General features: G+C 65.5%; 1 protein-coding gene across 8 annotated transcripts in view; it reads right to left on the reverse strand.

The window, feature by feature from the left end:
- AHDC1 (AT-hook DNA binding motif containing 1) overlaps window positions 1-6,781 on the reverse strand; it is a 54,154-nt gene extending 47,373 nt beyond the window's left edge. The window contains exons 1-2 of one of the 8 annotated variants that reach the window (XM_069803259.1): window positions 6,577-6,781; window positions 5,961-6,081 (exon numbers count right to left, since the gene is read on the reverse strand). In XM_069803259.1, the coding sequence (XP_069659360.1) occupies window positions 5,961-6,081; window positions 6,577-6,732 (277 nt within the window). In that variant the 5' untranslated portion in view covers window positions 6,733-6,781. Of the gene's footprint in view, window positions 1-448; window positions 577-602; window positions 818-4,150; window positions 4,259-5,412; window positions 5,433-5,960; window positions 6,082-6,410; window positions 6,527-6,549 lie in introns of those variants that run through there. The other 7 variants (XM_069803258.1, XM_069803257.1, XM_069803263.1 and 4 more) reach the window with 7 other exon arrangements.
- Window positions 6,782-13,085: the final 6,304 nt, after the last annotated feature.

The raw sequence follows: 13,085 nt of genomic DNA on the forward strand, positions 1-13,085 counted from the left end.
GCCGAGGGACACCGGGCTTTGCCCCGTCGCCGCTCGCGCAGCCCCGTCCCCCGGGCACCGAACCCCCGCCCCGCCACCCCCACCCTCTCGCTTGCCGATCCGACCCCCCCTCAGCTCATCCCTGTCCTCTCCCCAGCTCACCTGCCATCACCCCCCCATCCATGACCGCCAGGCCCGGACACGCCGCCCCTTCACCTCCCCCGGCGTTTCGGCCGGTTCCTTTGGCGCACCCCAAACCCAGGAGCGTTTCCCATTCCCCAGCCGGCAATCCGCTGGGAAAACCGGTCCCAAAAAACCTTCCCCACATCCGCGCCAGCTCTGCGGGTCTGGGGGGGCCGCGGGCTGGCCCCCCGCTCGCCAAGAACAATAGCGCCTTGTTCCAGCCCGGCTCCGTCCTCTCCTGCCGGGCTGCAAACACCTCCCTGGGCAATGCGCTGGCCACTCTCACCTCTACGTCTCTCTCGCTGTTTCCCAGCTCCCTCCTGACAAATCCCCGTTCCCGATCGCTTCTCCTCCCCGCGGGTCCATATTAAGCTACATTCTCCTTTCAGCTGGGTGGAAAACAGCAGTAATAACCATGTGGAGAGAGCCGTGCCCCCCACCTCCACTTCCCTCCCACTTTGGGGTTCAAATTTCATTTCAGCAAAAAAGCTTCCCCCGCCTCCAATTTCTTCCCCCAAACCGAGTCGCTGTCGTCTCGTCTGATCTCGGCAGGGGCCGTATGGATGCTCAGCTCCTCCTGGTTCAGGATCTGCTGCCAATCTGGACCTCGCAAACTGGTTCTCACACAGCTCCCGCCTAGCACCTCCCTCTCAGCATTTATTGTCCCTCCTCAGCCACCCAGCCCCAGCTTGCTCCCTGCCACCCTGCTCCCGTGTCACCCGCTCCCTGCCACCCTGCTCCCGTGTCACCCGCTCCCTGCCACCCTGCTCCCACGTCACCCCGGTCCCCCTGCCACCCTGCTCCCACGTCACCCCGGTCCCCCTGCCACCCTGCTCCCATGCCGCTCGGCCGGCGATGCGCGGGGTGCCACACTCCCCTCCTACCCCTGCTTCTGCTCGGGTGCATCCATCCCAAACCCAGCTACCGAGTTCGCCAGGCGAGATTTATTCCCGGTGAATTCCCGGGGGGCCAGCGGGGCCGGCAGCTGGCAGGGAGCGGAGCAGCCCCGTTGCCTCCAGCGGAGCAGCCTCCTTCTTTCCCGCAGCTGAAGAGCTCATCTCCCTCGCCCAAGGCGCTCCGTCCTCCTCCAGATATTTTAGGCCCAGGTTTTGCGAGGAATGTACAGGCGCCGAGCCCAAGCCGATGCGCTGAAGTCAGCAGGAGGCGAAAAGCGTGCGTGGGGCTCGGGGCCCCGGGGGTGGCGGCACGGGGATGGGATGGGATGGGATGGGATGGGATGGGATGCTGCTCCCTCCGCCTGGAGCTCGTTTAGTGGCGGGAAGGGCAGAGGTTGGAGCTGGCAGATGCCAGAACTGCTTTGCTCTCCCTCCGAGAGGATCAATAACACATTTCGCCGCTCCCCCGTCTCCCCGCATCGCGCCAGGCCAGGCTGCATCAGCGCTCGCCCGCCTGCACGCCTGCGCGGGGTGGGCTTCGACGCGGGGTGGGGGGGGTCCCTGCCGCCGTCCGTCCCCGTCCCCTTCACCGAGGAGGAGCGGGAGGCGTTTTCGCCGCGGTGACGTGTCCCCCGCCAGCACCTGCCCAGCCCCACCTTCACCCCCCCAGCTCCATACGCCAACCCCAGCCCTGGCACACCAACCCCAGCCCTGGCACACCAAACCCTGCCCGCGCACGTGCCGACGCCTCCCCCTAACACCCCCTCCTGCCTGCGCCCCACTGACCCCCTGCACCCCCAGCCACACACCCCTTCCGCAGCCCACCCGCCGCAGTCCGTCCCGTCCCCCCCCAGCCCCACGGCAGCTCATCACACCTCCCGGCCCAGCTCGGCGTCCCCAGGGGGGGCTTCGCCCCGCCGCAAAGAGAGTCCCCGACGTGGCGGCGAGCAACCGCCCTTGTCACGGCCCCGCTGGCACGCAGGCGTCCTACGTGCTCCAACAGGTGAGCCCCCGGGGCAGCGTTCCTGCCTGGGCCAGGAACTGTCCCCACCGGGCAGCCGGTTTGCAGGCATGTTCCTTCCCAGCACGTCCCTCCCTCCTTCTCCTTCGTATCCAGCCTCCCTCGGCCGGCGAAAAGGGGGAGCCGACGGATTTTAATGAGCTCCCCGGAGGCATTGCTCTGCACCCCCCCCCCCCGCCTCTTCCCGCGCCCGGGAACCGATGCTCTGAAACACAACCCTCGGTGGCAAGCCTGGAAAAAAACCACAGGGCACATTTCCCCCCCCCTTCTTTCCCTCCTCGCCTCCCCCAGCTTTTTGCTCTCCTGCCGATGCCAAAGACCCAGCCGGGCTCTTGTGCTTTCACTCGCAGCTGCAGCTGCCGATTTTCGCTGTAAGCCCTTGTGCCTAGAAGGCCCAGAGCGAGGGATTCTGGGACGCGGTGATTGAAGACAGCACCAGCGCGGAGACCATTGCTCAGACTTTCCCTGTCTGTCGCCCCAACGTTCAACCCACAGAGAGGGAGGGAAAAAAGGAAAAAAAAAAAAAAGGAAAGAAAGGGAAAAAAAAAGAAAAAGAAAAAAAAGATGGAGAGGAAAAAAAAAAAAAAACCCCAACTGAAAAAAACTGGACTGGCGCTCGCCCCTTCCCACCCACTCAGAGCGGCACGCTCCGCTGCGCCGGCACTGAGAGCCCCAGCCTTCGCCCGGGCCAGCCAGCCCACGGGGCCAGGGCGAGCTCCCCAGGCCCGCGACACCCCGGTAAACTCCTGGCTGCTTCACTTTGCAACGCCAAATCCCACCGCGAGCGCGCCGGATCCCTCTCACCGACGCAGCCCGCCGTACATCGCCTTAAAAACTCACAGCAGGCGCCTTAGCGGCACCCCGTTTGTTTCCCCTCTGTGTTATTTTGAAAGAAAAATAATAACAACGCAGCTTTCGAGCCACCGTTTGCGGCACGGGGTAAATATCGGGGCGCGGGTGCGAGGGGAGGCGACGCCACGCGCGATGCCGGGTCCTCGTGCGAAGCCGAAACGCTCACCCGCGGCGGTGGGACCGTTGGGATGCACCCCGGAGCCAAGCAAACACCCTGGGCACATGTCACCACGTCCCCTCCACATGCAATAGCCCCTGAGAGGGGGGTCCCAGCACTCTGGGCATCCAGACGTGCCTAGGGAAAGTCCCACGGGACCAAATACCTGCCCTCCAGCACACGCAGCGGGCCAAGGCATCGCTCAGCATGTGCCCCCGAGGCAGAGCAGGAACAACTCCAGCCCGGACGGACAGACGGACAAGCGGCGGGGAGCAGGGGAACCAGGCTGCGATGCCGCGGACCCCCATGCCGGCGAGAGGAGGGGGCCTGCCGAGCATCTCCCGGCCAGCTGAACCCTCGCGCCCCCAGAACCGCCGCCGGCATCGCCGGCTCCCCGAGGACCGTGGCCGGACCGCGCGGCAAATCCCAGCCCCGAAGTTTGGCGGGTGGCGAGGCTGGGGAGGGGACGGCGGAGGGGCGGGGGGGGGGGGCACGGGACATCTGCGACGCATTCAGGGGCCATCCCGCATCCGGGCAGCCCGGCCACAGCCCAGCATCCAGCCGGCTGGCCCTGGTGGGGGGGGGAGCCCTGCCTTATCACCAGGCAAAAATCCCCCCCCCCCCAGCCCGTCCCTCCCGCTCCCCCCTCACCACGCTCCCGTTAACGAGCCCGGAAGAAGGAAACAGCCCTCCCCACCGCTGCCCTGTTTACCAAGAGCTGGTTCCAAGCACTCGGGAGAATAGCAGGAGCATTTCAAGGCCCTGTTTCCACTCGGCTGACACACACTATTTATAGAAGCCCACAATTCTCCCAGAGCTTTCCTCGGGATCTCAGCAGAAATAGCCTGCCCCGGGTCTCTGCTGCCTCCTCTAAGGAGGCCAGGGCAGCGCCGGCCCCCCCCCAGGCTTCCCGTAACCTTCCACGGGCTTCCATCGCTTCTCCTCCGCTGGCCGCCCTGCTCCCGGCATGTCCTTGGCTACTCCGTCCCCGTCACGGTGCCAACCCTTCGCCTCTCCCCCACTAATTCCTCCCCCCCCCCCCAAAACCCCAGCCATCACCACCTCCTGACGGATCGGTTCCCGGCGGGCGCGCGGTGGCTCCGGCGGGTACGCGGTGGCTCCGACCGGCGTCCGCTCGCCGGACGGCGCAGGGAGGGAACCGGACTGTGGTTGACGGGGAGGGGGGGGTGTGTAATGGGGGGGGGGGTTTGGGGGGAGGCCAGCAGCCGGGTGAAAGCCACCTCCCGCCTGACTGCATCGGAGCGCGGCGGAGCCCCGGGGGACTCGCACCGGGGATGGAGTTGGCCTATTCAGGTTACAGAGACATGGCAGAGCGGAATTTGGCGCCGCGCCATCCCTTCTCCAGCCCCCCCCCCCGCCCTCCTCTTCCCCCCCTCCCCACCACCACCACCACCACCACCCTCCCCTGCAAATTCCTCAGCCCAGCAGGAGAAGCCAGTGTAAGGGGACACCTGGGGGGGCGAGGAAGGCAGAGAAGGGGGGGGAGGCCTTGAGGAGGGGAGGGGGGCACCGATTTGGACCCCACGCCCCCAGCGCCCGCCGTCTCCTGGGTAGAAAGCGAGCGGGCAGGATTGGTGCCCGTCGCCCCGGGGGGTTCGCTTCTGCTCTCTGTCACGCCAGGATAAATCTGGAGCGACTCCACCGAGCGCCGGGGGGCTCGCGGCGGCACACAATGAGCTCAGCCCGTGGCTTTCGGTGGCTGTTCTGGCAGCCACGGGGCCGAGGGGCTGGATGCACGAGGCCACCTGGTCCCAGCTGGGGCCACGTCCTTCCCCGGGCACGTAAACAAGCGGGGACCCAGGTGTCTCCACCTGCTCCTGGTTTTGGGGACACCAAACACATCGCCTGGGGTTGGCAGAGGGTCCGGCATTAGCGTGACCCCCGGTGAGGGTGGGTGGGTGGGGGGGGTGACTCCAGCTCCCACCAAAACCACCGGTCCCCCATCGCCGTGCAAACACCGAGGGGCCGCGTCGGTGGCGGGGGGGGGGTAGAGGGAGGGGGGGGGGGATTTAAATCAGCTGATCAATAAAAACAAATCAGAGGGGGGATGACAGGCACCGAAGTGACAACCGCTCGCCGAGACCCGCGCCACGGACCACGCAACTTTGCCGGCGGGGCTGGGGTGAGACCCCCCCCCAAAAAACACTCCCCACCTCCACCCCCCCACCACCACCTCCCAGCCCTGGGGCTGCTCCCCGCGGGTCAGCCCGCCGTTCCCCGGGGCCAGGCTGCCAGGGGAAGTGGGGGGGGGGGTAAGATGCTCTGTGTCCCCCCCCCCAAGTCCCCCGGGAAGCCCGGCTAACCCCAAACGTTGTTGACACGCTCGGCTCCGGCGGCGGCCTGCCTTCTAGCGGACGGAGCCGGCTCTGACAGCTGTCACTCAGCGCTCGCAGCCGGGGGGGGGGGGGGAGGCGACGGAGTAACATGGGGAGGGGGGGGGGCCGGCCAGGGGGAGGCGGCCGAACTCGTGGAGATCGCAGCCCCCCCCCCCCCCGTCTCCCCTCGCCCTCCCCGCCGGGGGCTCGCCTCGCCCCCCCCCCCCCGCACGCCCCTCCCCGCCCCAAGTGCCATTAAACTCCTGCAATTTGGCACCAACTCGCCGCGCAACTTCAGCGAAGGGGACGGCGGGGGGGGGGGGGGACACGACGACGACGACGACACGACGGGGGACACGCCGCCTCCTCTCCCCCCCCCATCCCCTCCTCCGCCCCGCTCTCCCCGAAGGGGGTGTCCCGTGTGTCCTCCCCCCTCCTCCTCCCTCCCTCCCACCCCCCCCCTCTTTCCCCGTTTCCCACCCCCCCTTCCCAGTCTCCCCAGCCCCACACAAAGGCGGGGGGTCCCCGGTACTCACCCACCGGCTGCTGCGCTCCGAGCCCCTCGGAGCCCGCCCGCTTGGGGAGGCTCCTGCCGTCCGGGGGGGCTGCCTCCTGACCGGCCGCGGGAGTCCCGGAGCCCTCGGCACCGCTCGCCACCTTCAACGAGAGCATTTCCAGCGCCTCCTGCTCACATTCTCCCCAGGCAACTCCGCTCCTGCCAGCCCGCCCCCTCCTCCGTCCCCTGCCTGCTCTTTCCTCTCCGCTTTCCTCCTTCCCTCTCCCCCCCTCCACCCCTCTATTTTTTTTTTTTTTCCGGGCTTTTCTCTCCCCTCTACCTCTTAGGTTTTTTTTTTTTTTCCTCCCTCTCTTTTTTTCCTCCTCTTTTTTTTTTTTTTTTTTCCTCCTCTCTCTCTCTCTCCCCCCCCCCCCCCTTCGCCTCTCACACACACAAAAGGCAGCGGAGCGGGAGGCGGAGGGGAACCGACCTCCCCTCTGCGCCTCCGCCGCTCGCCGCCTGCGGAAAGCAAAGAAAGACACAGCGCAGCAGAGCCCTGGCTTGCCGCTGCCTCCCCCCTTCCTCCTCCTCCTCCTCCTCCTCCCTCCTCCTCCTCCTCCTCCTCCTACCACCTCCTCCTCCTCCCTCGCTCTTGCCTTCTGCCGCTCCCGGCTTTGTGGGGGCTGGGATAAAAAAAAAAAGGGGGGGAGCGGAGCCGGCGGCGAGGCGCGCCCTGCCCCTCTCTCCTCTCCCCGGGGCTCGGCGGGGACCGCGGCTTCGCTTCGCTCCGCTGTCAGCGGCACGGCCAGCATCCGGCACCCCGGGGAGCCGTGCAGCACCACCGGGGCATGCCGGGCCTTGTAGTCCTTCCTTTTCCCACCCCCCCCCCTTTTTTTTTTTCCCCTCCTTCTTTTCCTTCCCCCCCCTCCGCCCCTCTTTCTCCTCCCCGCTGCTGCGAAGCGCGCAGGGAGGGGCGCAAACGGGCGCGTCTCTTGCGCGCTTCTTGGGGAGGGGGGGACTTAGGGGGAAGGGGGGGCATCCCGGGGGGGGGGCAAACCACCGAAGGTGGTTTGCCCCCCCCCCGGGGTGCCCCCCCCCGAGGTCCCAGTGGGATGCGTGGGACATTGCTGCCCTCTCCCGGGTTGCACCCGCACTGCGCACCCCCCCCCCACTAAGGATGCAGGGTTGGAGGGGGGGGACACCCACCCACCCACGACGGGACAGCCCCTGCAGCCCCTCTCCATCTCAGCACCCCCACGGAGCCACCCAAGTACACCCCCCCCCTCTTTTTTTTTTCCTCCACTTTTAATTAATTTTTTTTGAAGCAAAAGCTCTGTCTGGGGCCTGGAAACTTCCTCGCTGATTGGTAACACCCTGCTCCTCCACATTCTTTGGGGTACGGCGCTGTGTCCCCTTCTCGGCCAGGTCCCAGAGGGGATGCCAGGAGGGCAGGCGGTGACCAAGGCCCCTTGGGACAGCGGTGGCAGAGCAGAGAGATGCCCCCCCACTTCCCTGAGCACCCCGTGACCTCCCTCCTCCTCATGGCTCCGTCGAGCATCTCGCCAGCACCTTCCCTCCAAGTCTCCGCCGATGTTAATGTTCCCGGAGCCGGGTAGATACAATATAATTAAAGTAGATAATACCACTGATGTTTGTTATGACATTGTGTTTTTGTGAGTGACGAGTGAAGGGTTAACTCCAGGGAATTGGGAATATTGCTTGGCTGCTAATAACACGTGAGTCATCGATGAAATAACACATGGGTGCAGGGAGAGACACAGCACCTGGCTTTACAGCAGCCCTCCGCCTCGCCTGCGTGGTGCAGGTTGGGGTTTGCTGCATGTTTCTGGATCAACAGGCAGCGAGGAGCCAATCTGCGCTCAGGATACGCGCTGGGCACCCCACCTTTGCCGCCGGACTGGGATGAACTGGTGAGCTGGGGTCAAGCTGAGAGCTGTCTTCCAGCGGGGACCTATTGCGCCCAAAAAGCCGGCAGCTCCGTCGCCGGGGCTCCGTGCACCCCAGTGGGATCAGCAGGGATGGATCGGGGACCGGCTGGAGTCTGGACCCCCCGGATAAGGATGGGGACCGGTCTGCATCGCTCCTGGAAGCGGTGCAGAGAGGAGGCCTGGGCTCCAGCCCGGTCAGCAGAGGAATCTGCACACGCAGACAGGATCGCTGCAATTGCTGGTGGCTGAGTGAGCAACTTTGCAGGCTTCCTCGTCCCCTCACCCTGAATGTCAGCTTTGAATTTTCTTGCTATTTTTAGGGACGGTTCAAAAAAACGGGGAGGATCCCTCCCTTCTCGCCTTGCAGGACTTTGCACCCTATGAATATTGCAAGGCTGTGTAGTGCTGTACCTGCGTGCGCACTGGGGGAGCGGGATGGAGGGACGGGTCAGCTGTCTTGCACGGGCAGGGAGAGAAGGAGGTCGTGCAAAAAACATTACATTGCAAGCAGAATGGGTTAGAATGTAAAAGATTTATTAATTTAATCCGAAGCATTAAAAGGTCATGTATTAATCAAAGAGATGCTTAAAACTGTCAAAGTCCTTTGTCAGGTTTGAAGTGCATCTCTATAGTTATCATAAAATATATATATCAGTCTGGCATGGAGCCCTCGGCAGGGCTGGGAGCGGGGTTGAGGAGCAAAGCAAGGCACTTCGCCGCGGGGTCCCCGAGGAGGGGCACCCACGTTCCGGCCCCGCCAGGCTCCCATGGGTGCCCAGCACCCCCCCGCTGACCTGGGTGCCTTGTGGGTTACTCCATTTGTCCCCAGGCCTGCGTTTGTCCCCCCTCAAGTCAGGCTTGTGCCCCGCGGTCGTCCCCAGCGCTGCTGCACGGGGTGGTTTGGGTTTGGGGTGGAGATGGGGAGGGAGATGGATGTGATGGGTTTGGGAGCGGGGTCCTCCCCTTGCTGCCTGTTCAGAGACCCACCGGCGGGCACGGGTGGCAGCGGGCATTGGGGCGGGGGAGCCGTGCCCACGCCACCCGTGTCACAACTCCGCGGGTGCTCAGCCCTGCCGGTCTCTCTTTTTACCTGGGGAGGTGGGTGGCGGAGGCGGGTCCCCAGGGCCACCCGGGTCACCCGGGCACCCTGTCCCCTTCTCCCAGCCAAGTGCTGTGTCAGCAGCGTTGGCGTGGACTTACGCTACCATCTAGTGGCTGCTTTGCCGAGCCGGGGCCACCGCTGTCCCCGGCTCTCAGCCCGTGTCCCTGCACCCTGTGGGCGGCTGGCCCGGGACTCCAACTCCCCCCGCTCCCCAAACCCCGGGGGCTATGGTCCAGCTGCCCATCACCCTTGCCAGGATCAGGCCGCCTGGGTTTTGTCCCCCAAAAGTTCGTTTTGGCTTAGCTGGGGGGTGGTGGCACTCAGCACCCCAAAAGCCACCAGCTCCCCGGGGTGGGAGCAGGGGGTTTGGAGGCAGTGGGGTGCTGTGGGGGAGAACTGGGGTGCACGGGCACAGGGAGGCGAGGGGGACAGCAAAAGGCGTTTGATGCGTGGCTGGGGTGAGGGAGCTGCCTTTGTGGAGAGCGCGGTCCAGAGACCCCGATTTTGTTTGGAGGGATCCTGCCCCTCCGGCGTCTGCGGAGAACTGGGGCCAGCTAGATTTCACCTTGATAAATGTAACTGCAGCAGCAGAGACCCATCCGTCCCTGAATTCCAGCCCCGTGCTGCCCTGGAGCAGCAGCAAAAACCATCCCAGATTTCTCCCCAGTGCAGCCATTGCTCAGCAGCTCCAGGCAGCACCGTGCCCCTGGGCACAGCAAGGCTCCGGCTGCACCGCCTCCCCATCCACACGTGTCTGCGTTGTGACCCGACCATCCCCATGCCTCGCTTCGCCCAAGAAACCTCCGTCCCCAAATCCTGCTGCGCCCCGGTTGCTGTCATGGATGCCGCTGCGACCGGTGCATGGCTCTTCCCAAACCTCTCTTGTTTTTTTCATGGAAAAAGGCGCCCCCTCCTAACGACTGGTGCTGAGCTGCTGGGTGACTGCAGATAAGTCCCTATGTGCCTCAGTTTCCCCTGTGGGCACACAGTCCCTGCAGGCTTGGCCCAGCAGTCCCATGCCTGGTCGAGCCTAAAACCACATTTTTGGCCATCTTCCACTGTTGTCTGGCCATCGCTGCCGCGAGGACGCTGCTCCAATCCATGACCCAGGAGCTCTGCGGGCTCTGCCAGTCCCTGGGGAGCTTGGGCTGAAGGGGACAGGAATAGACCCGGTCCCTAGGCCTGTTTTGGGTGGGGATGGCACCTTCCCAACCACGAGGGAGACACAGCTCCCGGCGGTAGCTCTGGGCAAGGGGACCCCCTCCCGGGGAGGGTGGCAGTGCCACGGCTCCCTCGTGCCAGGGTCTGCAGCGCCGGCCATCTGCAGCGGTCTCACACCTGCGCCCACCGCGCGCTTGGCACCGGGTGGGCACGCTCGCTCCAGAACCCCCCGCCCGCGAGCTCCCGCTGCGCTCGTGCAGACCGAGGCTGGCACGGCGCAGGCAGAGCAGCCAGCCGGAGCGGGACCGCGTGGGCTGGGCAGGCACAGGCAGGGTTTGCAGGCAGGAGAAGGGAAAAGCAGGTCTGAGCACGATGGGGTTGGGGGGTCCTGGGGAACATCGTGGGGACCTGACGCTGCAGCTTCATGCTGGATTCGGCCTTCGGCTGCAGGCAGGGTGAGGGCAGGGGAGGTGATGCTGAGCTGCTTTTGCCTCCTCTCCAGAAGATGCTGCAGCCAAGGCTCCGCTCTGCGGCACTGCCTGTGATGCTGCAGGGACCGGTGAGCCGGGAGGGGAATGGACCAGAACCCCCAGGTCTGGATGCTGAGCTTTGCCCTCCCCAGCACCCGCAGCCGTGTTCCCTTTGAGCACCCAAGCCAAGCTCTGCAGCAAAAATGAGCCCTGCAGCACCTTTGGGGGGGGTCCCCAGCTTCCTTCCCTGCCTTCCCATCGCTCCTGGCTGGAGGCACCCCAGGGTTGACCCTGCCCTGGGCTGCCGGGAGCTGCCGGGGATCTGCGGAGGGTGACCCCGGGAGCGGGCGGATGGCCGTGCCCCCCCCAGCAACTGTCCCTTCATCCCTGGTCGATGCAGCCCAGCATTAACATAAAATCGATGCCGCCTCCCCTGCCCAGCCTGCGGTCACCCCGGGGCGATACCCTTTAACCCCTTCGCCCCTGCCTCGGGGCACCCATGGGGGGAGAGGGGGGAAGGACAGAAGGACGGAGGCCAGGACAGGGGTCCTTCCCTTCAGCCCCTTCACGCAGGTCCCTGCAATCTTTGGCCCCGCTTTCTGTCCCCAAGAGCTTTCACACTACCAAAGGGAAAAATTGGGGACAGACTACGGTGACACGACCACGGTCCTGCAGAGATTACTGCGGCACAACTGCATTTAAAAGCACGTGGCCAAATCCACGCGGGTCCCTGGGACACGGCACGGCACAGCCAGCACAAACCTTCTGGCTCGGTCTTGACCCACTCCTGCCACGGGCACTGCCAGGGACAGGGGTCCTTTGCTGGGGACATGTGGGGGTGGCATCACTTCCAGTTGGGAGGGCAGGATCTGTCCCAGGCTGCGGGGAGGTGAAAGCGGAGCATTAGGAGGGCGGCAGCGGAGAAAGCGCATCGCCAGCCTTCCCCTCCACACCAGGCCAGGCCCCGGATTTACATTTTTATTCCTTTTAAAGTGAATTTTGCACTGGAGGGTATTGCCAGGTTGGCAGAGCGAGGGGCTGATCCTGCTCGCTGCTGCCCCCGTGTAACCCTGTCGGGCAGCCAGAGCGCGGTGGGATCAGCCCCCCCCCCCCCCCCCCCCGAACACCCAAGCAGGCAGGAACGGGCAGGAACCAGGCAGGAACAGGGATTGAGTCAGGACTGGCATAGCCAGGGCCCAGCACACCAGGGTCCATCCAGCAGTGCCCGTCACTTGTCCATCACACCCTGGATGGAAGGGCTGCCTGTGGGCACAGTGAAGGTGATGGTGAGCCTTCCTCCCTGCTGGTGCCCAGCTGCTCCCTCCTCCCACCCACCACCGCCTTCCAGCCCTCTTCTCTCCACAGGTGCCCACCATGGCCGTGGAGCCACATCCATCTCCTCCCTGATCCAGCACCGAGCAGCTGCAGGCAGAGGCTGCTGCCCCCCCCAACAGCCACAGCTGGGGTGCACGGACTTGGGGTCCCCATGGCTCCCCCCCCGAGCCAGCCCTGCTCTATGAAAGCTCCAGTTGCAATTAAGTGGGAGACTTTAATTACCAGGGCTGAGCTGTGGAAGGACCCTGCCCAGCGCCGGTGCCAGGGGGCACAGGGGGAATGGGGGGGGGGGGACGGGACACCCCAACCCTGCTTTGTTTCACTGAGCAGTGCTGTGCCCAACTCAGAGAGCTGGGGTTGAACTGGGATGCTCCCCCAGGCTGGAGGGCTCTGCCCCCAACGTGGGGCTGGAGAGGGACAGCACACGTGTCCCCGTGGGCCTGGGGACAAGGGACACATCGCGCGGGGGACACGCGTGCACCCCACACGAAGGGAGAGCGGTTTTGGGGTGCTGGGTGTGTCAGAGCCTGCGGGCGCTGAATATTAGGGGGTGCGTGTGCGCGCACACGCGTGCACGGAGCTGCGGGCAGGGTTGCACGGAGTGCACGCGTGTGCACAGCCAGGACAGGCAGCGTGCGTGTGTACACGTGTGCACCGAACACACATGGGTGTGCACGCGTACGCATGCCAAGCGCGGGGGCGATACGAGGTGGGGGGCAGCCGGGTGGGCAGAGCGGGCAGCCCTGGGTGGGTGGGGGGCACAGCCCCAAGCCCCAGCGCTACCGGGGGGGGGTGACGGAGACGCTGCCGTGGCCGTGGGGTGCCCCGTGTCCCCCTTGGCCCCACAAATCCTACGTGTCCCTGGGTGCCCAGCCCCAGGCGTGGGGTGGCCGGAGCCGGTGGCTGCAATCTGGCACCGGGGCTCTGCCCGCTGCGGTCCGGTGCCAACCGCCTCCTCGCCTCGGCTGGCGGTGCCACGCAATCTGCTCTCCTCGCTTGGCCCCCCCCCGGCACTGGGCATCGTGCCATACTGCCCGGCCAAGCCTGGCCGGGGGCCTGGCCCTTCCCAGAGGGATTTTATTCTGGGATGGGGAAGAGGGGAGGGAGGGGGATGCGGCCGCATCCAGCCCTGTTGTGCTGCGTACCCC

The sequence above is a fragment of the Haliaeetus albicilla genome, chromosome 16, assembly GCF_947461875.1.
Source record: "Haliaeetus albicilla chromosome 16, bHalAlb1.1, whole genome shotgun sequence".
Lineage (NCBI taxonomy): Eukaryota > Metazoa > Chordata > Aves > Accipitriformes > Accipitridae > Haliaeetus > Haliaeetus albicilla.